Source organism: Cuculus canorus, chromosome 1 (assembly GCF_017976375.1).
Source record: "Cuculus canorus isolate bCucCan1 chromosome 1, bCucCan1.pri, whole genome shotgun sequence".
Taxonomy (NCBI): domain Eukaryota; kingdom Metazoa; phylum Chordata; class Aves; order Cuculiformes; family Cuculidae; genus Cuculus; species Cuculus canorus.
Window position 1 is genome coordinate 65,159,359 of NC_071401.1, and position 25,155 is coordinate 65,184,513.

At 38.7% G+C, this 25,155-nt stretch overlaps 1 protein-coding gene across 1 annotated transcript in view; it reads right to left on the reverse strand.

The window, feature by feature from the left end:
• Window positions 1–2,298: 2,298 nt before the first annotated feature.
• NCK2 (NCK adaptor protein 2) overlaps window positions 2,299–25,155 on the reverse strand; it is a 92,818-nt gene continuing 69,961 nt past the window's right edge. Inside the window, exons 4-5 of the mRNA XM_054083295.1 lie at window positions 13,909–14,630; window positions 2,299–4,713 (exon numbers count right to left, since the gene is read on the reverse strand). Coding sequence (XP_053939270.1) covers window positions 4,519–4,713; window positions 13,909–14,630 — 917 coding nt within the window. The 3' untranslated portion in view covers window positions 2,299–4,518. The remainder of the gene's footprint in view (window positions 4,714–13,908; window positions 14,631–25,155) is intronic.

Consider the following 25,155-nt stretch of genomic DNA (forward strand, 5'->3'; position numbering starts at 1 on the left):
GCTGCACAGGTTTCGTTTACCCCTAAATTAATTAATTAAACTCATTCAAGATCAAGAAGGAACAAAAGCCTCTATAGTTATTTGGTAGCTTCTGCCAAGTAAACTGCCAGGCCTAGTCCAAAAGAAGTGTGACCCCTTTTCTAGTTTTTGATTTATAATTTACACAAAATCCAACTCATTTTTCTAAGTAAAATTGTATAACTTTGTATTATAATAAAAATTATTGTTTCAAGTGTGGAAGATCTTTATTTCCCCTGAAATCATTAAACCAGGCAGCAAGCTTTAGACTATAGGAGAGCTATAACAAAGGCTTGGAAGAACAGCTGTAAACTTTTAAGGATTTCATATAAATTTATGAGACAAAAATATCTGAATAGGGAACACTGAACATAACAATTCAAGAGTGGGACCTTACAGTCCATATCCATGTTAATTACCCAACCGCGCATCTTCAGTGACTCTCCATTCCCCAAAAGCAAAGGCTAAGCAAACCCTTTGCTTTTACATACAGTACAACCATGCAAGTTTACTCGTCATGTTCTTGGTTCACTCTCAGCTTAATCCTTCAACAATTTGTCCCCACCTAAGGTATGACTACCCTCACTACTGACTCAGGTCCAGCTGTAGCTGTCTGGTACCCAACCATGCAGTATTTTGCTGACAGATGTTTCAAGCCAGCTGAAAGCTGCACAGCTGTATTAAGTTTCTGCAGTACTTCTCTGCAAGACACTCAGGCTGAGACACGGCACCGTGCCACAGGTTCACATTTCTCCAAATTGGATCTGGCTGCCTGGCTTGGGACCTGTGCAGAAGCTTGTCTGTATTTGTCTACAAACCAGTATCAGCCTTGAGGTTTGCTACTGTTTTTGGCAAAATACCAGCAACAGAAACAGTAGTATGGCAGCGTAGGTGATTGGGCAAGGAGCAGCAGCTCCCAGCTGGCACATGGGTATACACCAGTCTAAAACGGCTGGCACAACACTAACGACAGACAGGTCCTCCTTTCCACCCCTTGGAATCTTCTCATACATGTGTATGTTCAGAACACCAAACAGCATAAAAGCTGGGATGAAGGACTGCACTGCAGATATTTCTGAATAAAAGCAACCACAGCACCTTTTAACACCCTCAGGAAAGTAGTGCTATGGAACTTACAGACTGTGATGCATGAGTTCAGAGGTGACAGGACTTGGACCATCTTTTTATGCCTACTCAAGGCAGGGCTATTTGGCGATACCACAAATAGTTGAGATAACTGGAAGAGGAAGCTCATCAACGAGCTTCCAGAGCTAAGTGTGAAAACCTCAATCTCAAATTCCTGCCATTGCATGGAAAGTACAGCAACTGCTATGGATTCAGACAACTCATTCACATTCCTGTGAAAACACCAGCAAGATGAGAAAATGTTAACTGCTATACAGGAATAATACTTAAAAGGGCAACAGATGCACATATATAAACCAGATATTATGGGAAAAAGACAGACTGAACACCATAAAGAAAAATCATCACTCCTACTCTATCAGGAACTATTTCAGACTTTAATTAAACTGCAGCTGAAGAAACTCAGGTCATTGCAATTCTTCTCATTTTAAAGAAAACCCTCACACCTCTAACCCCAAGCTGTGACAAAGAGGCTTGAAGTTGTCAAAAAATACGGGTGAGGTTTTGTCAAAAGGTAGAAAGGTATGTAAAAAACAGAAAAATAAAAATAAAATCCATGTTTATTGCCTTTTTAAACAGTTACTACTGAAGATTGTTAACGCTTAGGCCCCATCCAGCAAATGAGGTCAAAAAGGCAGCAAAACTTGCAGAAATTTATCTCAATTAGTAAAGACAGGAACAACTGAAGAACTATTAATGAGACTGTTGAACAGAGAGCGTTTTGAATACACCGTGGGCAAAACCAAGATGAGGCTTATTTCAAAAATATAACTTGACCTGGTCCTTCACACTGCTGGGTTGTAAATTACCAAACTGCTTCCAAAAAAAAAAAACAAACCCAAAACAATTCCCACCTCAATGCACAGAAGCCGTTTGCAGAGAATCAGGTGTGTTTGGCTTGGTTTTTTTTCTTAAAAAAAAGGTACGATACAGTCAATAAAATATAAAGCACGTGGTTAACACTTCACTTAGGCATCTATTTGATTTAGTTCTACACTATTAAGGCTAGAAAGGGGTTAGGAACTAACAGACCTCGGAAAAAGGGGCATGGACAAAAAGAAAAAAAAAAACAATCCAAGAGGCATACAAAGGCTCCTGGAACAGGAAGCATGGGAAACATTTCAGAAAAATGAACAAAGGGCATAAAAGAGTAATTGCAGTAATCGGTTTACTGAAAAAGAAAACCATTCCCATATTTCATTTTTCCAAATACCACAAAGAGTCAATGAGACTGAAAAGCAATTCACTCAGACCTGAAAATACTCATACAACATATATTTAGCTTTCTTAACATCATTACCATACTTGATACCTGTTTGGATTCATCTAAATAAAGAACGTGGTATTAGAAGGCAAAAACCTACATTCTCTGCAGAATTCACTTATCAGGTTTTAAGAAGCAGCCCACTGTGGAGTCCTTCTCTAGGCAGACTGTAAACAACTAGCAATTCTCATTAATGTCCTAAGGAAGCTTTTGTATCCTTTAAAGGCAGCAGTGGGTAGGTGCTCTTCAGAATAATGCACGATCTTTCTGAATTGCTCGCAATCACTGCTTTCCTTCACTAAGCTGGACCAAGCCAAAGTGCCACTGCTCCATTGTTAGTTAAAGCACATACAGAAAAATACAGTTGTTAATTCAAACAGCTGTCAAGTCTTATAACTTTACAGAAGTAAGATTCAAGAGTGGTGCAAAAATAATACATGTGTAGAACTTCAAAAACTGTACTTGCCTCTTGGGTCTGAACAAGACAGAAATTCATGAGCAGATGTACCACTGCAGTCTCTTGGCAGTGGTATGATTTACACCAAAGCAAGTCAGAGAGCGCTAGTGTCTGCTTTGCCTGCACTGAAGTTATGCACTGAGACAGTTGTACTACCACTGGCTGCAATACAGAACAGGTAAGGAACATATTTCCATAGGAAAAAGGTACCAGGAAATGGCTCCACCTTGCAGTTTTCATTAAAGCTCTGAATGGGCTGACTTACTGCAGAAATGAGCAACATGGAGCTCGTTAGACACTGGCTCATATCAAAACTGCCCTCTGCAGTCACAGATTTTTTCTGTTTAGGCCACACAAATTCTAAGACAAACAAATTCATTTTTCACTCTACTTCACCTTGCTAAAAGCAACACCAGGACTACCACCCAAGGATAAATCCAGTACTCCATCATGACATAATACCTTTTTTATTACAATATCCAAAAAACTGAGTATGCAAGATTTTGAGATCTCAAGATCCCTTCTTCAATCTGAGGAATGTGCCATCTAAAGACTGTATATTTAAACCATAAAGGAGTTTAAATGTAAAGAAAAGAGAAAAATGCATTTTCTTCATAAACATTCTGTGTGTCTCTTCCTACCAACCACACTATCCTCTGTAAAACCCGAAGATTTCTTTCCGTAAAGCAAATATATATATAGTGTTGGTAGCCCGCCCCACCCCACGATCAGTTTTTATTAATCTTCTGTATTAGTGTCAACAATCAGCTACAGATACATATTACTTTGAGAATTAAATACATAATTGTTTAATTCAAACAAGCAGAAGGGCAAGAGGAAAAAAGCATTATGTGGATGGCACATTTGGTTGAAGATTACCAAAACATTCAGCCTTTACAATTCAATGATTCTTTCTCTATTAATCAACTTTACATAAAATTTCTCTTTGTTGCAATTACAGACCAAAATACACTAGATAGATTTCTTTTACTACAATCTTACCATAGTAGTTTAAGAAGTACTATTACAAAATGCTTTTAATTAGTGTACTCTTTACAAAGAGTCAGAGAGGCAATGTAATAGCAGAGTACAGGTGTAAAGAGTGCTTCTAGGAACTAGGAATTTTTGTAATATACTACTTGGTAAGCGACATAGCTACAGAACTCACAGCCACAACTGTTATGTCTACTCTCTCTCACTTAAGTAGCTGCAGCTTCAGTGCATTCAAACTGTGCCCGATGTCTCTGAACGGAGAGTTCTGCCTGCGTGAGCAATCTGAACAGATTAACACTGGTTTGAATTGAAAACGCCCCTCCTTGATGTGAGCTAACTATGTAAACGTACACAGGAGAGGGGAGTTTTGAACTCAGCCAGGAAGGTGTGTGCTCGCCACGGCCACCCAAGGGAAACTCTCAACCTGAAAGGAGTTGGTCAGAGATTAACAGAACTGGAACACAAAAAGAGGCAAACAAAAAAAAAAAAAAAGGACAAACAGCAACTGACAGAGCAAACACTTTAGAAAGAGCCTATTCCTTAAGCCTGCTTCAGATATTGCTCTGCTCTATAAAAGTGAATTTAGGACCTAAGGCTTGTAAGTTATAAGAGGCCTAGGAGGCCAAGTCCATCTTCAATGTCACTGAAGTGCTTTCACAAGATATAGCTTTTCTCCGTGTTCACTGGTGAAGATGGGAGCCTTTTTGTAGTGTTCCACCAACTCATCCATAGTATTAAAGCGACGTTGCCCAATACAATAGACATTGTCCACGAGCTGCACCTTGAAATGTTTGTTCTTCCCCGATGCTTTAAGAGATACTGAGAAGTCACTGGGCTGTTGAGAAAATTTCAAAAAGAAAAAAAAATAATTACATGAAAGTGAACAAAACGAAGGCATAATTTTGTGGTTTCAGGAACAAACTGTGTCACATAGTTGACAGTAATTTATGCTAGTCTTTGTTCTACAGCTCGGTGCTTTAGCTACTTAAGAAACCCAATAGCCTATTATTCAATAAATAATGGCCATCATTATTAATATGCACAGTTAAGTCAGTTAAGTGAAAGCTCCCCAGATGCACGGTCTGAAGTTGCCAATTACATGACTAAATTCCAAATATTATCTTAGTTACTCAATCTAGAAGCACGAGAATGTCAAGGAGAAGAGAAAAACTTTCATCGTGTATGGCTTCCTTGCTGGAGAGCCCTGGAGAAAGCAATTATTGCAACACTGCTTGGGCGAGATGAAAATTCCCCATATCACTTTTTTTAGAGACACGACCACTAGAGGGCCGTTCATGCTTTGCATTGCTAAAGACAAAAACATAGGCACCTTTTATCTTCATTACCACATGCATAGGGAATAATTTCTCCTATTAAGTACACCTTTTTTGTAAAAAACAAACAAACAAACTATAGAATAAAAACAAATCTCACCAAACCACTGTGCAAAAAAGACAAAATTTAAACACCAATTATGTTATTCAGGACACAACAACTTCATGACAAATCTCTTCACCTTGGCAATTGGTTGCTTTAATGAACAGAGCGCTGTCATCCAAACAGCCAGGATGAGACCATTCTGCTTTCTACATCACATGGCAGTGCAGGAGGGTAGGACACACTGTCCCTTGCTCCCAGTTGAACTCCATCTCTAACCATTGACCACTGCTGCCTGGCTGCAGAGATGGGAGTACGGGCCTTGCCCAGTGAAAGGTGGCTGGAGGTAGGTGTCGCCAGCCAGCAGGAAAACAGCATAATAAAAAATAAAAATGTACACATTGGATTTCGTAGCAATGAAGTAACATCTGACGTGACACTGGAGGTACTACTGCAGGGTGTCTGCCCACTGGAGGCATAGCTTCATGCAGAAACAGTCAAAGGCAAGAGACAATTACAGATGCAGCCTTTCTGTGGTCCCTCTGTCCTCTGCACATGTCACAGTGCTGCTTCAGACAGGCCAGTGCTACAAACCTGAACATGTCCAGGCTAAACGAAACCCGCACTCTGGTTCACTGCACTGCCTTGCGAACAACCCTGAGGGCAGCTGGAGCACAGCAGAGTATCGAGCAGAGAGGGGGTGGGAGCTGTAACCAGACTTTGATTCATGAAACCACAGTCTCTGGAGTCTTCAACACTGCCTTTGGGGGGGGATCAGGTTCACACCCGAGTTCATGAACCCACATAGGCTGAAGGACAGGATTTTCTCAGGCACACTGTCTTTTTTCCTGCAATGATGTGGGTTTCTGACCCACACACACTCCACATTTTGCCTCTTCCAAAATCTCATCCCTTCCATCTCCCTCTCACCTGTTTAGAACCGATGCCTTCTCTACCTTCCAATTCCTACTGCATCTGCCCTGCCCAGAGCAAACAAAGCCCCTGACGTGTCTGTGGCCCAACTTCACAGGCTTGCACCTTGGCTTTGGGAAGCATCTCTTCCCCTCCCACACAGCTCAAGTCAGCAGATAGTTCCCCATACCTCTGGACTAACACCCTTCTAGCTTAAGCCAACACATTCCAGATCTTGAAGTACCACTTCTTTAACAGTTACTTTATACAACACCCATAGAGAATTATTTCTTCCATCTATAACCTGGTGCCACTGAGCCTTGACTGACCAAGTGCACATTCCGGCAGGGAGGCTGTTTCAGGCATTGAGTTACTCCAAATCCACTGTCTCAAAAAAAACGTGCAACACCCCCCGCCCTGTGATTGCCAAGAGGAGAGGACATGGGAGGGTAAGGGAGAGGGATGGAAAAAAATATCTAACAGCATATCTTTGGGGTTTTCAATATTCCACCCAAGATACATTTTTTGCCCTGTCATCCATTCCCAACTCTAAGTTTGAAAATGCTATTTTAAACCAGCTACTCTGATACTAAACCACAGTCCTGCAAAAACCTCTGCAGCAGCTCCAGGACTCTGGGCTCATGCAGGACAGACTTGGGGCATGAGCTCTGGGCAGTGTGCTGATCACTCTGCTCCAAACGTAGGCTAGCAGGCAGGTCCATAGGATCTCTTCAAGGATTCCGTGGACGGGAGCACTTATGGACTAGATGCTTAGGAGTCAAACCCCCAAGATGAAGTCTTGCTAAGTTCTGGTGCTTCCATGGGTGATGCCTACACCCAATGAAAACCAGTATCCAAAGGGCCCTCATATAAAATAGAAGAACTTACAAATGAGAAGTTCATAATCTGAACCAAAGCCTTTTTTTTTATTGTTTTGTTTTAGGAACAGGAAAAGATGTTATGAAAATTGTTTAAAAATAAGTGAAATAATTACTCTGCACTCAACAAAGTTTTAGTAATTTCTGACAAAATACAGTTGTTTTCAGCCTGTAAAAATTACAACTTTCTGAAGCTCCTTTTATCTGCTAAGAATCATTATCTCTAGACCAGAAAGGATGTGCTAATAACACAGAGAGGTCATTAGTGGAATAGGAATAGGTTTTCCACCTCTGATCTACTGCCCTATGTCCCAGGCACTGGCCAGACTTACCTTGCCATGAAGTGATCTACATAATACATTAAATATTTTTCCTGTCATTTTAATTATACCTTCAATGAATGAACATTCTCCTGAACTATTGTCTATTCTTCCCAGCCTTGGAGCAGCTAATTAGTTTGATGCATAAATAGAAGACATTATTATCGCTTATTTTCTCCAGAATATGTTACAAAGTTTACTCTTTTCATGATCTGATTTAATTAAAGGAAAATAGCGGAAAGGCTGATCTAAGTCTTTTGAGAGCCATCATCCGGTGCAAAGAGATGGAAGAGCTCAAACAGCTGTTGTAAGGATGCTGAAACCCTTTATTGGCCTCAGTGTAGTTACTTCTACAGGATACACCAGCAAACAGTAAAAGCAACTGGATTTACATTTGTTTTTATTTTGGTTCTTTTGCACTCTAATAAACATACAAAATGCCTAAAAAGGCTATTTTAAAAAAAAAATATCTCTAGATAAACTACTGCTCTTAACATTACCATTTCAAAGTACTCTGGTTCGATGTAGCTTGAATTGGTTCCCTGCTGTCCTCCTTGGGTTAGCTCCAATTCTGTTTATTTTATTTACTGTTTAAGCTATTTAGTTTCAACTGCTGGCCAATTTTTCTTCCTTCTCCTTCTTAAATTAATTGCTATATTTGGATGTTTGCACACTAACTTTTCCAGGAATAAAAGGCTCACATATGCCAAATAACGGCACATCAGAAATAAGCTTTAATCCCTGAAATTTGTAGACAGGTTGATGATTCTGCAACAGAATTATAAAGCACAGCTTCACGGCAGGGAACCTGTGACTATTTCTACACTCTCATAATTGGAAAGACCTAAATCTGAAGTTAAATCACCTCCTAAACTAAAATTGAGGTTTAGCTGTTACGCATCTGCAGCTCTTCAGTCCACGTGCAATTGTTTCAGATTCCTTTATTTTAGCTCCTGCGTATTACTAAGATGACCATAACTTAGCAGGTGCTTCCAGCATGTGGAATGCAAGAGGTTGTAATTTTAAATCTTTGGTCAGGAACTACACTGTCTTTTCAAAAACAGTGGAAAAGTTTACCATGAAGACAAACTAAAGAGCAATGTTGGGAAAAAGAAATCCCTCTCATCCTGTAAACTTTGGTTTTTCCCCTTTCAATCCAATTCTACTTGGCAATGCCCTTCCTCCATGGAATATATTCTCATGCACTTATTCTTTAGACTATTCTAGACCCTTACAGCTCCCATCTGTGAGCATGACCTAGAACTCCCCAGCTCCTTCCACTTCCATTCAAAGGTTTTCCCTCACTCCTCCTCCTACTCAATCATCCAGACAAAAAGCAAGTCATAGCTCAAAGGTCTAAGGTCAGGTTGGAGAGAACCACCTAGGAGGGTTAAAAATGCCTTTTTCTACCTCTACCACTTCATTAAGACATAAACATATACCCTTCCCCTCTATGTAATATTCACTATATTCCAAAAACCAACGTTACACAGGTCTGAAACATGAATTGGCTTCCATCAATGTTCAAATATAGCTCTAATAAGGTTTCTATTCTTCCATTTTAAATAAACCACTAGGATATTTCCTTAAGCCTATTTTATAAGATAAACTTTCTTCTCTATGCTGTACTCATCAATCACAGCATGTCACAGAACTTGACAATGCTTCGGCTTTTGAAGTTGCCACATTTTACTGCTGCTATCCAGCACTTCCAGGATTAAAATACTAGGAAAATATGGGACACTGAATGCTATAGATTAGCTTCTCAAAGCGTACAAACCCTCAACCTGTGCGTCCTCCCACCACTGTTACCACTGCTGGACAAAGATCACAGAAGCTAAATGCAATCCCAAAGGACAGACACAAATGCAGTCTCGCCTACAATCCTCAGTATAACCTTAACACATCGACAACTGACTGTATCATCTTAACACTATACCTGCAACCCCATTTAGGATCAGTTGCTATAACTTGATAGCTGTGACATTGTTGGCAGAAGGTAGCCATTGCTTCCTAATGAATAAATGCTCCTGAAATAATTAGCTCATTCATGCTAACAAACAGAACTGGTTTCAGAAAAACATCATCTTTTCTGCCTCATGCGAACACATTTTAGGGCTATGAACCAGTTTTGCACCCACTCGCAGTGGAATACAAGGGGACTGCAAGTTCTGACAGAAGCTTCCTTTGAAGTCTAAGGGTGGATGCAGCAGAGGATCTGCTCAGAAGCTGGAGGTGTGGTGTGGCTGTCCTCCCACATCACCAGCCACAACGTATTACTGCTTCCTGTTAGCTACAGCACTTGCAAGCACGCTTGTTTCCCCGGGTGAATCTGAACAAAAAACCCCTCTTCCTTCCAAATTTGCCTCTGTGCCCAGTGGAATCTTCCATCCTCAAAGTGTGACGATCACCTACCCAACCCAGGACAATGGTGTCAGCCAAGACTTGCTTGCCTTGCGTTAGGTACCCCACAGACAGAACAAAAATCTGGGTGCTAAAGAGCTTGCAGTTCAAAAAGGGTTAGAGGTGGCTGTACAAAGACTGCACAGAGTAAACCCACATTACTTGTTCAAGAGTGCTACTTAAGTGAGACAATAAACTTCAGTTTTTATCAACTGAGTAACCCGCAAGAGAAAGAACAGATCAAGTCATACTTCTGCCTATATTATGTTCTACTTCGTCTCTTTCTTTACATCTTCAAAATTAAGGTGACATTATCTAGGTACATCAGAGTTGGCAAAAATGTTATCAGTAGGTAACTGTGCCTGTTACATAAACTATGGGCTTAAATGGTTCAAACAAGTTTATGGTTCTAATAATAGTATTTCGTAATTAATGAAGATAATCGGGTTCCTAACTGCCTGACAGAGTTCATCTTAGGATATTCTCCACTACGGTAGCATCCCTTAGGTCTTAAATGTAACCCAGGAAAATACTTTCAGCTAAAGAAATCTAGCTGTGAGACAAACATCTGGTAAGTTAAATCTAGATAAACATTGTAAAATCTATCAACTACTAAAATTTGAGCTGGAAAAATATGACTGCCTCACCAAGTGAATACAGAATAATATAAATCTTCATCTATCCAAGGAGAGTTGTTTATAGCTCAGTAACAAGAGCAAAACTTAAAGTAACCTAAAGAAAACTTGTATACAGCTGACTTTCTGCAGCTATGGTGATGGTAGGCTACAGAAAACCCTAAAAGACATAAAAGGTCAGGCACTAGATCAGCAGGACGACAAGGATTTAGGAGTTGTTTCTAAAGTCTGTATTTATTCCCTACATAATAAGCTTGAAACAGACCTTGTGCGATCTGTTTCCCAATGCTATCAAGTATGCCCATTCACTTTTTATATCACTCCAGGCATAAATAAAAAAACTAGCCATCTCCAATGTTGTCACAAGTCAGATGCACAAAGAATTATATGATGGTATGACATATAAAGATTAGGGGAGATAAAAATTTGAGATGCAGTAAAATATTTCCTTTAAGCCTAATAAAAACCAAAACTCTCTAGTATTAAGACAAAGGAGGCATTTACATGCATAACCACAGTCTTTTGCATTGCTCAAGAAAACCCCAAATACACGATCTGCAAGACAAGATCAAGATTAGGGAGAAAAAAAAAAAAAGTTCTTCAATTCAGCACAGGGTTTTGTTTTGGTTTGTTTGGGTTTTTTGTGTGTGTGTGCAAAAAAACTTTCTGTAATGTGAATTGAGTAAATTTTATTGGATTCCAGTAAGCATTAGATGCTGTAAACACCTTGAAGATCACATGCTGAACAACTCTTTTTGTGCTCCACAAGCAACAATTATTTCCCCACCAACAATGCAGGCAGAAAATTTGAAACTGCTTTGAATACAAGTAGGCTTAGTGTTATGATGCCATATTCAATTAAAAGGTTACTCTGTCCTTTCAAGGAAATTCATTTATTCAAGAGGCAGACTCTTAAAAGCAAAGAAACGAGGCATAGCACGGTGGTCACTTTGACATGTAATGCACTGAGAAATGGCTGCACATTTTTGTATTCTAAGTGGCATACTATTTTTCAAACTGTCCTACTGGTAGTTTCCCAAAAGACAAAAGATAATTGATAGCTACTGTCTCAGCATAACCTAAAATACAGCATTCAGATCTGAAATTTGAGCTTCTACCAGCTAGACAGACACACCAAGGATACGCTGCATCCAGTACACCCGCCTGCCCCTGTAAGACAGGATGCTACCTTGAAGAGACAGCTCAACTACTGTAATTTAATGATTACCATAACTCTCTAGTGGCTTTCTACATTTCAGAAGACTGTATGCCCCACCTCAGTCTTTTCTTCTGTTGACTGAACAAATTTGATTCCTCTCAGCCTCTGTAAGTCTAAAATTTAATGTAAGTTGTGTTTTCTAAATGTCTATTTTTCCTCCTGGTTTCTGCTGGTTTATTTTTATTTAATTTCTATTTTCTTCCTTTTCTCCAGTGGTTTATTTGCATTTGCGTTTATTTAGTGATTACAGTTATCTAAGAGTAGAAACAGGAACTCAATGACACAAAGTTTCAAAGAAAGGGTAGTTTGAAAGCTATTGTGTCTTCTGCAGAGCAAATTCATCAAGGAAAGATGCCGGAAATTTAATCAGACAATACTGTATCCAGAAAAAAAAAACATTTGGGACTACTGTAGAACTGCATTTTGTCAATAACATTACCACTGATGTAAAAATTTCAGAGAATACCAAGAGTCCTAACTTCAAATAAACTACAAATGTTTTCAAAAACTGAGAAAGCAAAGTTTGATTTTGATTTAGAAAATCCTACGAAATAATATCCCCGTCTTTTGGCTGTTGATCTGCTGTCACTAGAGGCCTCCGTTTATCTCTCTTGCCAAGAGCCAATATGCCAACCAATCCCAAATTCTTGTGTCATTCTATTAAAAACACAGGCTCTGTTAATTCTGAAGATGGACTCTGCTCGTCTAGAAAGTTTATTAACTAGAAAAGAAATTTTATTCTGAGGGTACAGAATGTGTGCTACCTAATGACTCTGCCTCAGATTTTGACTTCATTCTGGGACTTAGGAGTAGCTGAAAATGTAACTTAGGAAGAACAGAATCAGCAAATGAAAATGTGAAACATGCTTCCAAAACAGTTAACAGGAGCTAAAAGGATCTTTACTTTCAGACTTGAGCTCAAGCTCGATTCTCCCCCTTACTTAAAATAAATTCTTTGTTTTCCAGCATGCAGTCATGCCAACACCTACTGCTGATTTGTTACTGGACTAATTTACACAAGGTATATTACATGGGAAGAGTTTTCCTCAAATTTATAGACAATTATAATAAAGAATATCACAAGTTCTGACCAGAAGTGACATGTGCAACCAACAGCCTTCTGAAGACATTAATTAAGAGTCAAGAAATCTCTTAAAAAATAAAAATAATAATACGGCTTGAACTAAGCAGTTAGCATACTACTTTAGTTTTTATCCACAGTCTACACTATAAACCATGATAGCCCTGGGCACAGTAAAACCTGACACAAGTATGGCTTGTAGATAGATGTCCACAGCAATACAAGCTATACTTATTTTAGTAGTATAGTATGCTGAAATTGAAAGACTGAGCTAATATATCTAGATTAATTTTGTTTCTTAATATGTAAAACAGTAAAATACTTAGATGGAGACATCTACTAAAAAACAATTTGTCTTCATGGAATGGCCCTAATTTTATTTTTTTTTTTTTAGTAGCTTTTGAAACATAGATTATGGAATTATTAAAATCATCACTTCTTTAAAATCACAGTGAAGGAATAATTAAATTTTGAGTGCTTTAACTACAAATTCTCTGGCCTCAGCATACATGAAAGGTCTTTCAGTGTTATTTTAAATTCGAACTTTCATAATCATAATGATTCCTAATCAGCATTACTCATATCCCTCTGATGTCATCAAGGGTGAATTTAGAATGCATATGAGCTGCTGACTTGACCTTGTCAGTTGTTTATCACAATCTTAACAACTAAATAGAGTAACTTTGCCTATTACAATCTAAATAACCTAAAGTAGAGCAGAAATACATTAAAATGGGATTTTAACCAATAGTTTAAAGAACCTATGTTATTATTCAACTAAATGCAGAACGAAACTGATGAAGATCCTGTTCAAGATAAGTTTTAAAATCAAGTTAATGATCAAATCTGCAATTCAGAAGAATTATTTATCTCATTGCACTATAAATGTAACAGGGATTGCATATGAGGAACACACGAAAAGTTAAATTAAAGACTGAAATACTTAGCTGCATGCCCATTAATTAAGAAACCCTGGATAATACAGCCCACAGCTGTGAAATTTCAGTGTAAATGTCACTGCATTTCAGTAACAGACTGATTCTAACAAGCAGAAGCAGTAAGCATCTCGGCTGGTAATGCTGAAGCGTGTCTTGCTTCTTTAAGGGTGAAAAGCCCTTTACCACAGCTAGGGAAGCTATTAACTGTCATGCTTGCTAACTCAAGCACCAGGTATTACAAAGACTGTAGGACTGTGTACCACTTACCGAAGATTCACTATCTCTAACGAGGAAGTCTCCTTCCACACCCCTTTCATTCAGAGCACATTCTGCTTGGTGTCGGGTAACATTCCCATAATACCACTCTCTTCCAGCAAAACGTCCTGTAGAAGATGGTCCCGTGTAGCTTATCTGAGGTGGATGGGAAGTGTTAATGGTAGGACCATCGCTAATGATTACTACATAGTTTTTAGGAACAAGACCGATTTGCCCTCTGGAATTTTTACATTTCCACCACTCCGGGTCATTTTCTGGTTTTTCAATGACTTCCATCGTTTCCCCTTTTTCAAAATTGAGCTCTTCTTCTGTGACGGAGCTGAATGGATACAGTGTCTGAACAATGTGGAGTACTTTGGTGCCCTGGCCGTTACTCATGGAAGCGCCTTTCCTTAAGCTGAGAAAGCTGGGTGAATCTGCTGTTGCCTCCTCAACCTCCTCTACCACATAGTTCGACGGGAACCAGCCTATCTGTCCATTGTAGCTACCTCTCCACCAGCCGTCGCTGCACTTCTCCATGACAATCACTCGTGATCCTTTAACGAGGGACAGTTCATCCTCCCTCTCTGCAACATAGGCAAATTTCACATAGGCTGGAATGTTAAGATCATAAATCCGGTCGGCGCTGCTGCCATTGGATGGGTATTCTGCATCTGTGCTAGGAGTGGGTGAGGCGTCCCGCGCACTGGTCTTTCTCTTGGTTTTTCCCAAACCTGTTAAAGAGAGAAATGTGAAGTGGTCACTCGGAATGCTTGTTCCCAGACTTCTGGATTTGGTGACACGTCCTCCGTCACTTTAACACTAGTCAGGAAAACAGCAACCCTTTAAGAAATTATCTTTAACATCCAGCCGATGCACCATTAGGCAAGGAGCAATTTGTGTTATAATGGCTCTTTTCCTTTCCCAGAAGTACCAGAGTTTTAACACTCTTAAAAACAGTGGTTTTTTCACTATGAGAACAGCTAAGCACTGGAACCATTACACAGCTTGCTGCTATGTCTCTTAAAAATCCAACCAAATGATCATGCCTTTTAATTTCAGTGATGACTTTAATTTGGCTCAAGCACAACATGAAAGAAAAACTGCAAAAACAAACTAGCACAGCAATACAAGTTTGAGTTTCTCTGCAGATTACATTTTGCTTTCTTCATTCCTACAGTCAGTCCCCAAGAAGCTACAGCTGCAACTCCTTCCAACTGCAAGCTCCTTTTTGTCTACATTTTGTCCCAGCCTGCTTGAGAGAAAGACCATCTGCATAAAATCCCTTATAATGTGTAAATTCTGATGTACTGTCATGGTTTTAATCAGAGCATGAAACGCAATGTACAGAAGAAACAACAGGAATACTAAATACATAGCTCTTTCTTTTTTCATTAGAGGAACGACGCTAGTGTCTGCTCAAATACAGAAAAAAGCCTGTACAACACACTTGCTGTACTTCTCAATCTTTTGCAACAAGGACTGCTTAAGCTTTTATACAAAAAGGAAGATAAACTGAACAAGTAGCCCTCCCTTGTGAAATTCACTGATGAGTGTTCTGAAGAGACCACAAAACGTGAAGTCTCAGTATAGCACAAACTAAGCAACACCCAAACTGTCATGCAAGGGACACAAAGGATAAACTAATACTAAAACAGGAGCTTTTGTACTTTTCTCCATGCTCCTAGAGGCTTGTTGGTTCTTCTCGTGAGAGACAATGAGTACACGCTGATTATGGCAGATTAAACGGGGAAAAAAGATTAATAGGACTTTGCTTTTTTTCTTCAAACAATCTGACAGAAGGAAATGCAGGCAATTTAATTCTAAACAATTCAGAACTACTTAATCCAGCCACTTCACTGCTGCAGTGTGTTCAGTTTTTTATTATATATACACATATATGCACATGCACACACAGTTAATTCAAAACTGTCTGTTCTGTGTAAAACTGCTTGGTTTATTTCACAGGGTTAGCTGTACAACACAAACAGTGCACACACATCAATACACAGATTGCTTAATAGAAGGGTTAAATACATTAATTAATACAGTCTTAAGGTCTCACAAGACAGTAGAAAATTCCAATGGTCCTAACGTGTTTCCTGACCCTCCTCAGCAGCTCCTTGCTTCCTGCTGGAGCCTGCTAACATCCTAATGTCATTTTAACTACATCATTTCAGCCAAAAGCCACTTTCAGGCAAAATGAGGGAGAGCAGCTTATTGTACTAGGGGAGACAATCACAGGAAAAGAGTGTCCAAGCAAGCACTAATCGGAAGCTGGCCAGGCTCTGATCTCTGCTAAGACTGGGATTTTTCATCAGTTTAGAGATCATTTTAAGACAAGGATGCATCAGAACTAAGGAGCATTAAATTAGGGTGATATAAACAAACACAACTTAAGGGTCATTCTGTTAGGAAAAGGGGGAAATTACTTATTATAACTTCATGAAAAACAGGCAGCTGTACCTCAACAGATTCACTCACTCTACATGAAGCCCTACACTGAGACCGAATCTTCCAGATTAAAAGCTTATGTTTTTATGTGCTTTCCAACAGAGATGCAGCATCACTTCTTAGAATTACAGCAGAAGAACTAATAAAATATAAAAACCCAGCAGATGATGAAGTAGCTGGCCAGGACGTGACTAGCTGAAAATCAGAGCACGGAGATAACTGTGAGACATGGGGACGCAGCATGCTAAAAGAATGTCATAAACAGAAGTATCTAGAGAAAAAAAAGTAATCAAACAGGTGAAAAAAAAACCCAACAATTTCTAAAAAAAGTTTCTGAAGTCCGATAAAGGTGACAAAACATTTAGCAAAGGGCTATCATCCAAGCACTTTCTTTCACTTAAGAGTTTCGTAAGTTGCACATTTTTCTACAAACTTTCCAATGCTGCATCTGCCATTTAAAATGTTCCTTTCTATCCTCCCCACTCAACACACACCATAATGATGAAAAACAGAATCAGAAGCCTGTTTTCCCTTATCAGTAAAGGCAGTTGGAGCTCTTCAGTTTAAGGCTAACATTTGATGTAGCCAAACTTTGCTGACAGCAAGGCAACAATTAGTCTTTTTCAATAGCAGCCAAGTACATCAAAATCAACTAGTCTTACCAAGGTGACCAAGTATTCAGAGACCCATCTGCAGCCAAACACAAGAGAAGGGCATGCACTATATTATTTAATGGTCATTTTTTATGCGAGGTTACAACATTCATAACTGCATCTATGACAGAAGAGGAAACAAGTCGTTCCATGAGCAGAACGAAGGAAATCTGTTCCTGTTTTCTTCCTTATACCTCCTGCTGCATTACTCTTCCTCTGCCTCCCCCATCTTCTGCAGGATCCACAATAAGCCCCATTATCATTTGACTGTGTTCACATTCCCAGGTCCTTCTCATAACTCCAGCTCCCCACTGCAACTTCCAAACAGCCCCCAAAAGTATACTCCATCTCCCCTGGTGCTGCCCTCCCCACCTTTGTCAGGCTGGCCAGCCAAGCATGGTGCCCAGCATCCCGCTGCCTTTCAGCCCTGTCTGGACTGAGCAAAGAGCTGGGATTGCTTTGGCTTCTCCTCCAACGGCAGACACCAGCAATGACCGTCCTAAGCACTGAGTTGGAGAAAACAAGTTAGTTTGTCTCTGCCAGTCTGTCAAGTTTGCTTAGAATTGGATGAGTTATCAAGGCTGGACAGATGGACGGATGATGACAGCTGACTGTGACAACACGACTTATATAAGCTTCATTTCCTTATAAAATAAGTCTAAAAAATATAATTTAGTAGGATGGCTCGCTAAGCAAGTGTAAGGTTAGGATGATCATAAACTAGGTATGCATCTATGACAAAAATTGCAACTTCATTAAAAAAAGGTACAACCTACATGAGTCACCTTTGGAAAAGTAAACACTGCCGTTACTTGCTACTAATAGGAATGTTCATATACTTCTATTTGTAAGGGTATCCCTATTCTTATGTCCAAATGTAATGAAACCCATGTAAAGAATTTAACGGAAAACAAAACTTTCAAGCACTTGGGAGTCACCTTTGGAAGAGTCAAATATACTTGCTACTGCGGCTATAATTTTGGCATTTTTATTGCCTTTGTTCCAATGAAAACTTACCCAGTAGTGAGCTACTATTTTTTTCTCATTCTGACTCATTTGCCTGAAGCCATAATCCTTTGCAACACAACTAGCTGTTGTAAAGGGAAACCTAAAGGAAGAGCTTAGCTTTCAAGCAATGGGAAACGAGTGGGAGCAAAAGCATCGCAAAGCAGCCGTAAGCCTGTTTTATGGTGTGATGTCTTGCACGAAATAACACTGTTCACAATCTACACTCGACCCACACTAAACTAGTCCTTTTTCTTTTTTACAAACAAGATGCCAAGTGTTGCAAGTAGATTTAATTTTTAGGTGGATATATTGCAAAGATAAAAAGAAATGGTTAGCATCATATCCAGAGAAGGGATACACTGCAAATCCTCCTTCTCCCTGCAGTGAAAGAAATCCTCTGACCCCGAGGTTAGTCCTAGGCTGACTCAGAAGCATGCTTCCCACATTACTTCATGCCCTCTTCCTTTCCTCGCTCAGTTGCAGCTCTAAAGAATAGCTAGCTTTGCAAGCAGCAGGCTGAAGGAAGACCTGTTTCCTATGAATTTGTTTCCTGTCTCTTAACTCCCCATTGTGTAGACCGCAGCCTTACACCCTTTCATTACCAGTCTGTCTCCATGACAGCCCTCCTACATTGTAGCTGTAGGCCCTCCAGCTCATACCTCCAGTGCCCTCTCCCTGCAGCACTTCTGGCCTTCTCACCTTGTGCTCCTTAAGTTCCCCTAGGAAATAAAGGTCTTTAGCTCCCCTCAATCCAAGCCTCAAAGTGGCAGAATTTCCTTCAGGTCATTCCCCTTTGGCTCAATGCTCCAATAGTGTTGATTCCTCATCCCTTATCTATGTCTTCTGCCACGCCAGCCACTCTCGTGTCCCAAAGCTTGGCTGCATGTCACACAGTACAGACGCCCCAACTGCCCACCCTTTTCCTGCTAAAACCGAAAGAAAGAATTCTCTTTCCTCCTGCCTCAGTGAAGGCACTACAGTCTGTAGTATAGCGACAGTCTTTATGAAAATTAGTACTTAGGACAAACAAATTTAATTATCTTTACAACTTTCTTCTCATATACACTTTATCAAATACATACATGGCACTCCTAGAGAAATGGGTGTTCTTGCCACTACTCGAGATTTAGATTCCATTTGCTAATTATGGTTTATATTACATAGCTCCTTTATGAAAAAAGCCCATTTACAAAACACATAAGTCTTCCCTGAATTAGGAAAAGCTATTTGATGAGTCTTCCCATGCTCCTGTGAGCCTTGCATCCTTGCCTGAAACTGATGAGTGACCACATTTTGTATTTTAACTGCTTCTGCTCATTTTCAGAGGTGAGGGAGCTGATTCACTGACATGGCTGTATAATGCACCTCTGTAGGCTTACATGAATTCATATTCACTTTATTACATTCTATTTAAGAATAACATGCACTAAGCACGGAAGATATTTGCAGTCAAATTGTCTAGCATTCCACTTCCAAGGGTACATTTCCTAAATTTATCACATCTTGCATGTAATTTAACTTTAAACAGAAAAGATACAGTCCTTTTCCAATGGAATTTTACGTTTGCTTGATACCTCAGATTACTGACTTTCCAATGTCCCATTTTCTACGTATATAAAATATCCGAAGCCAATTCCTGAAAAATAGTTGGCAAGCAAAACTAGCGTCACCTGAATTCTCTCAACCCATCTCTTCTAAAACCTTCTCTGATTTTAATACATAAATCAGGAGCAAAAACATTCACTGTAGCTTACCTGTGATCAAGTAAAATTCACAGGACAAAAAAAATGGCCTATCAGAAAATGCTACAATAAAAGAAAACTGTATTGCTTTGAGAAATCATAGAGGCAACACTAACCAATTTCCAGAACGTAATTCCTCAATCTAGAACTCAGTGAACGAGATCATGCCACTAAATATGCCAGATAAAACTGCTTAAGTACCGTCCAACAGCTTCTTATTAAAAAGAGCAAGAGAAGGATTTCCCCTGTCCCTTCCTCCCTCTCCCCAAGTAAGTGACCTTTAAACTATAAAAGAGACTGGAAACCCAACAACAAAAATGCCTCAAGACAACTGATTTCTTAGAAAATACTTCCTCTTAAAGGGACTAGACTTCTACTAAATGGCATCCTTTAAATACCCTGTATCACTATTGGGGTAGCTAGTTGCAAATCTAAACATACCGCCGGAAATAAATGCTCTGAGTAATCCTGTTACATTCCCTTTCCCCACGGCAGTTAGGAAGTCAACTTCTTATATATTTTCTTTTTTGCTGTTATTCTTTATAACAACAAAATCTTAATGGATTCTTCTTCATAACAAGTCAGAACTGATTTTTGTATCGTGTATTCAACCCTTTATATTTGAAATTAGTTTTCTACCAGTTATCAAATATTATTATAAAGCTCTAAATCAGCAAAAAAGTTAACTCAAGCATGATGAGGGTCATCAAATAAGTATCTTGAATTAATACTAAATCAAATACTGCCAGCTACTTTCTTTCATAGTCTATTTACAAATACAAAAAGCTTTTTCTCAATTAAAAACTAAATTATGCTGCATCAACTAGTGAAAACACAGGAACGTACTGGAGATGAATTAAAAGTACACTTACGTTCAGTCAAAACTAAAGGTGGGTAAAAAAATGCAGTATTTCATTTTTTATCTCTCTAAACTAAATTTTGTAGATGTTTTTATTTTTTAAATCCTCCAGAAACAGAAACATGACGGCCCCTTGAAAAGGCAGGCAGGGCTAGAGAGGATCCTGCCTTCCCACCTACTGGCTCCCCGCCAGCCCCCAAGTTACTCAAACCACCGTGCCTTCCCAAAGAGGCTTGCTCTGCAATCAGGCTGGCACGCAAAACTCAACCCGTGATGCACGGTTCTGTCAAAAGCTGACTAACTGGCACAATTTCAGCAAGATGAAGTGATGCTGGGCTGATTCTGATTTTTTTGATTGCGGTGTTCCTCGACTCCCAGCCGTAGGCTGAGCACCTTCATCCTTCCATGCGATAATACCCTTGCCCAACTTCACAGTTTGCTTTCAATGGCAATGCTTTTCAAAGTGACGCTCAACTTCAGCACTTGAGTTCGCAGCGGTTCAGTATCAAACTGGCTAATATAGAAAAACGAAGGTACTGAAAAGAGGAGGAAAAAGGGAGAAAATTCCAGGGAGAGGGCTCCTTCAGCTTTTGCCTTAAATCTTATCCATGCTGCCACAACTCTCACCAGGATAGCAAAGCCTGGGTTTTAAATATATCATGAATGAGTATCTGAAAATTTATTTATGGGAAAAAAAAATTAAAAAGGTTCTTTCATTGGCATTACAAATTCCCAGGTACTGAAATTTCTTTACACTACTGGTCATAATTCTCGCAATTAACAAAAGACAAAGCAGTGATTTGTAAAATTTTTCATAGACATTTCAATGCATCTCAACTTGTGTATCCTCCCTCTAAAGCAATATGCTTTATACAGTGCTAAATGCTTTATGGTATAAAAAAAAAAAAAATCATAGAAACCACCACAAAGAGCTTAAGTAAAATAGGCTTTTTCCAAAAATATTTTCATTTTAATCACATTTTAAAATAATGTTTTTCTTCTTTAAAAATTAACCCATTATAATTCAAATTCATCATAGTATCATAGTATAGTAAGGTTTGGAAGGGAACTTAGAGATCACCTAGTTCCAACCCCCCTGCCATGGGCAGGGACATCCCACTAGCTCAGGCTGCCCAAGGCCCCATCCAACCTGGCCTTGAACACCTCCAGGGATGGGGCATCCACAACCTCCCTGGGCAACCTGTGCCAGTGCCTCATCACTCTCATAGTGAAGAAATTCTTCCTAATGTCCAGCGTAAATTGACACAATGCACTCCAGAGCTGAAAAATTTAACGTTACTATAATCTATTAAGACAACTTCCATTAAACAGCTGAAACATTCAAGCAAAACAAGTTTAAGGCTGATAAATTTAATGAAGTCAAACAAATAACCTAGGAGAATTCCCAGTATAAATGTGTAGAGCAAGAACTTCTTCAAATGCTGAATAGTAAGTCATCTATGAAAGAGTTAGAAAAAAATATTTAAATAATTTCTGTTAAGTTTAATGACTTTATAACAAGTTAAAAAATCATTTTCAGCTGAGATGGAAATACATATTAGTTCCTCCAAATATAAAACCAAATTTTACAGAAGAGCTCTCCTAGTTCTAAAGGCCTTCAAAGAGAAGGTAACCAGAAATTCTCCATTTACTAATCAAGTGTTTTCTGTCAGATGCAGCAGAGAAGCAAGTTTATCAAATCTCATTTTATTTAGAGGTAACATTCAGTATTTCAGCCAGTTTTTATTTAAGATATTTAAAATCATGATTTTTTCTTGTGAACTTGAATAGAATTCCAACTCCATCTGGCTTCACACACACAGTTAAAAAAAAATTATCCTTTTCTGTTTACCAAATAAGTAATTCATTTCCTAATACCAAGGCTCTGGTTTATATTGCATATAAATGCTTACAGTTAATAAGCATGCAAAGCATAAAGTGCCATTTTTAAAACAACGGGAAAAAACTATTAAGAAAGATGTAATTAACTTCTTAGGAAAATTCTTAAGAAAAAACAAAATTATGTAAATTAATTAATTAATTCACCCAATTCAGAGATAAATGCATAACATTTTGACAGCTGGAATGTCCAGATCAGACATTCACTTAGCTTCGTGTTATTTACTATTATTATTTTTATAATTTTAAAATAACTCGTCTTTGCTTCTTTATTAAAAAGGAATTTAGCAGACTGGAGCTTCTTCCGTTACATAGAAATAAATCCAAATATCTCTGCACATTCTCGTCTGCAAGCTCCCTTCACCTACACATTCAGTTTCCAAGCAAACTTTCAAAGACCAAGATCCATATGGGAGAGTCAGTGTTTTAGAAGTAGTATCTCCATCAATAGCATTCTTTAAAGGACATTGCTATAAATTCCAGAAATCTTCAACTGCATTTGTGATACAGAAATGAAGCCTTACCGCTCTATGAACAATTTTTTGTGTCTTCTTTAAGAAGCTCAATATCAAAAAAAGCTACACTAGAACAAATCAGAAAACTGAAATACTTCTTTAAATGTCAGAAGTAAATTCTTGACATTTCTACAACCAGGCTGCTTTTATCACTATGTTTTTCAAATACAGGAAAAAGTAGTTTCAAAGTTTCCCATACAGCAAACACTATTTGGTACAGAGGCTACCACAAATAAATCAACTCAAACGTATTAAAAACAACTACTGCATTAAATTCTTGTGATTTAGACTGTGTTAAACATCCCTGTCTGTTATCAAGAAACACATATTCAAATTCTAGTACTGGGTACTGAGTTTCCTGTACCCAGAGCATTTTAGAACAAGAGGTTAAAAGTGAAAGATATGCTACTGGGATGTAGCCTGTTAGTTTTCCAAAGGCGTCCAACACACAATCCAAAGGCTTCCATAAACCATCTCATGTATGTTCTCACTTCAATAGAAAACTGAAGTAGATGAAGTCTTACTAGGCAAATTTGGAATGCCCTTGGGCTTTTAAATTCTCTATGGAATAGGAAAACAGCTGTCTCAGTCTCAAATAGAAGACATATAAAATGAACAGGGTTTCTCCAGATCCATGGTACCAATTTCCGTCTACGAATTTAAACTGAAGACAGCTCATTTTAAATACAGTCTTTGCTTTCAGATAGAGATCGTTTAAAGATATTTCCACCTACTTTGTAATATTATTAATGATGCTTTCTTGATTTTGTCAGATGCCCCAATAAGAAAAAAAAAAACAGGACTAACTTAAGCTCTACTGTTCTAAGAACAGATTTATAAAGCATGCGGAGAAGGCACAGTAGCCCCTTAAGACTTTCCAGTGCTTTCAGTTTCCTTGATGCAGAGAATGAAAGACGGTCTCTTTCGCCTCTCCTTTGCAAACACTAGTAGAATATTGTCAAAAAAATCCCTAAATGCATGTGGTGCTCAAAACTATCTACCCAATACATGCTCCTATCCCTCACTAAGCATGCAACAGTTAATGCTCCCCTTCCTCCTCCAGGATTTGATAAAAAGATGATTTATATTCAGCTATCTCCCATTTATAAGAAGTGAAAGAGGTGCACAGGACAACTTAGGATAAAAATTCCACTGGCTAACATGAACCCATTCAATGATTTATTTCTTATAAAATAAAATAGCAAGTATGAAGCAGACTACCCTGAATGTAAAATGATGACCCTCCAATTCAAAGACTCTTCCATAGAAATGAGACCGAATCATTCTGTTTTGGATATGGACGATTATAGTACTTGATCTTTTCACTACTTTGCTCAAATTTGCTTTCAATTCTGTACACGAAAATGAAAGGCTTAATAGGTGTTACAAATACAGATTGAAGTTCAGATCATCAAGCCCAAACCTGAACAGATAAATTACAAAATAGTAATTATACAGTCCCTCAACTCAAATAAACACATTAGAAGACAATGATGCAAATACTGAGTAAAGGGTAATCTCTCACTACTTAAAAATGTTCAAGGAAGTCCCTCCTGAATGTAAGATGGAGCCACACTTTAAGGTTATAGCATTTTATTCCAGTGTGGCCCATAACCAAGAGCAAGCATGATGTAAAGCCTTAGTAATTCTCTCATAAGTTCAGAACTACAATGCTATACTAGTCTAATGTTTTCAAACATTAAATACCATATTACAAGAAAATCCAAGGTGTTTATTATTCTTTTCTTTGGAAACCTTAGAACTCCTTAGAAACGTGTCATAGATACTGCAATTTTATCCAAAGTTCCTTTAAGGAAACCCAAGCAGATACCAACTTTTCTAAGGTCCTCTCTGAATTGCAATGCCCATAGCTTCATTAATCAAGAGCACTCAGGTTATTTGCTTCTACAAATGCAAAACCAGACCTCGTCATCACTTGAGGGGAAGTACCAGGGGGAAAACAGCTGACTTAAAAAAACAGCCCCAGCTTCTCTGAGGATTGGCCCTCACAGCCAAAACACAACCCCCCCCAACTCACACACAAACTAAAGCAATTTCTTCTGCAGATTAAAACTCAATAATGAATTATTAAGTAATATAGCAATAAATTTAGCTCCTGTTCCGAAGAA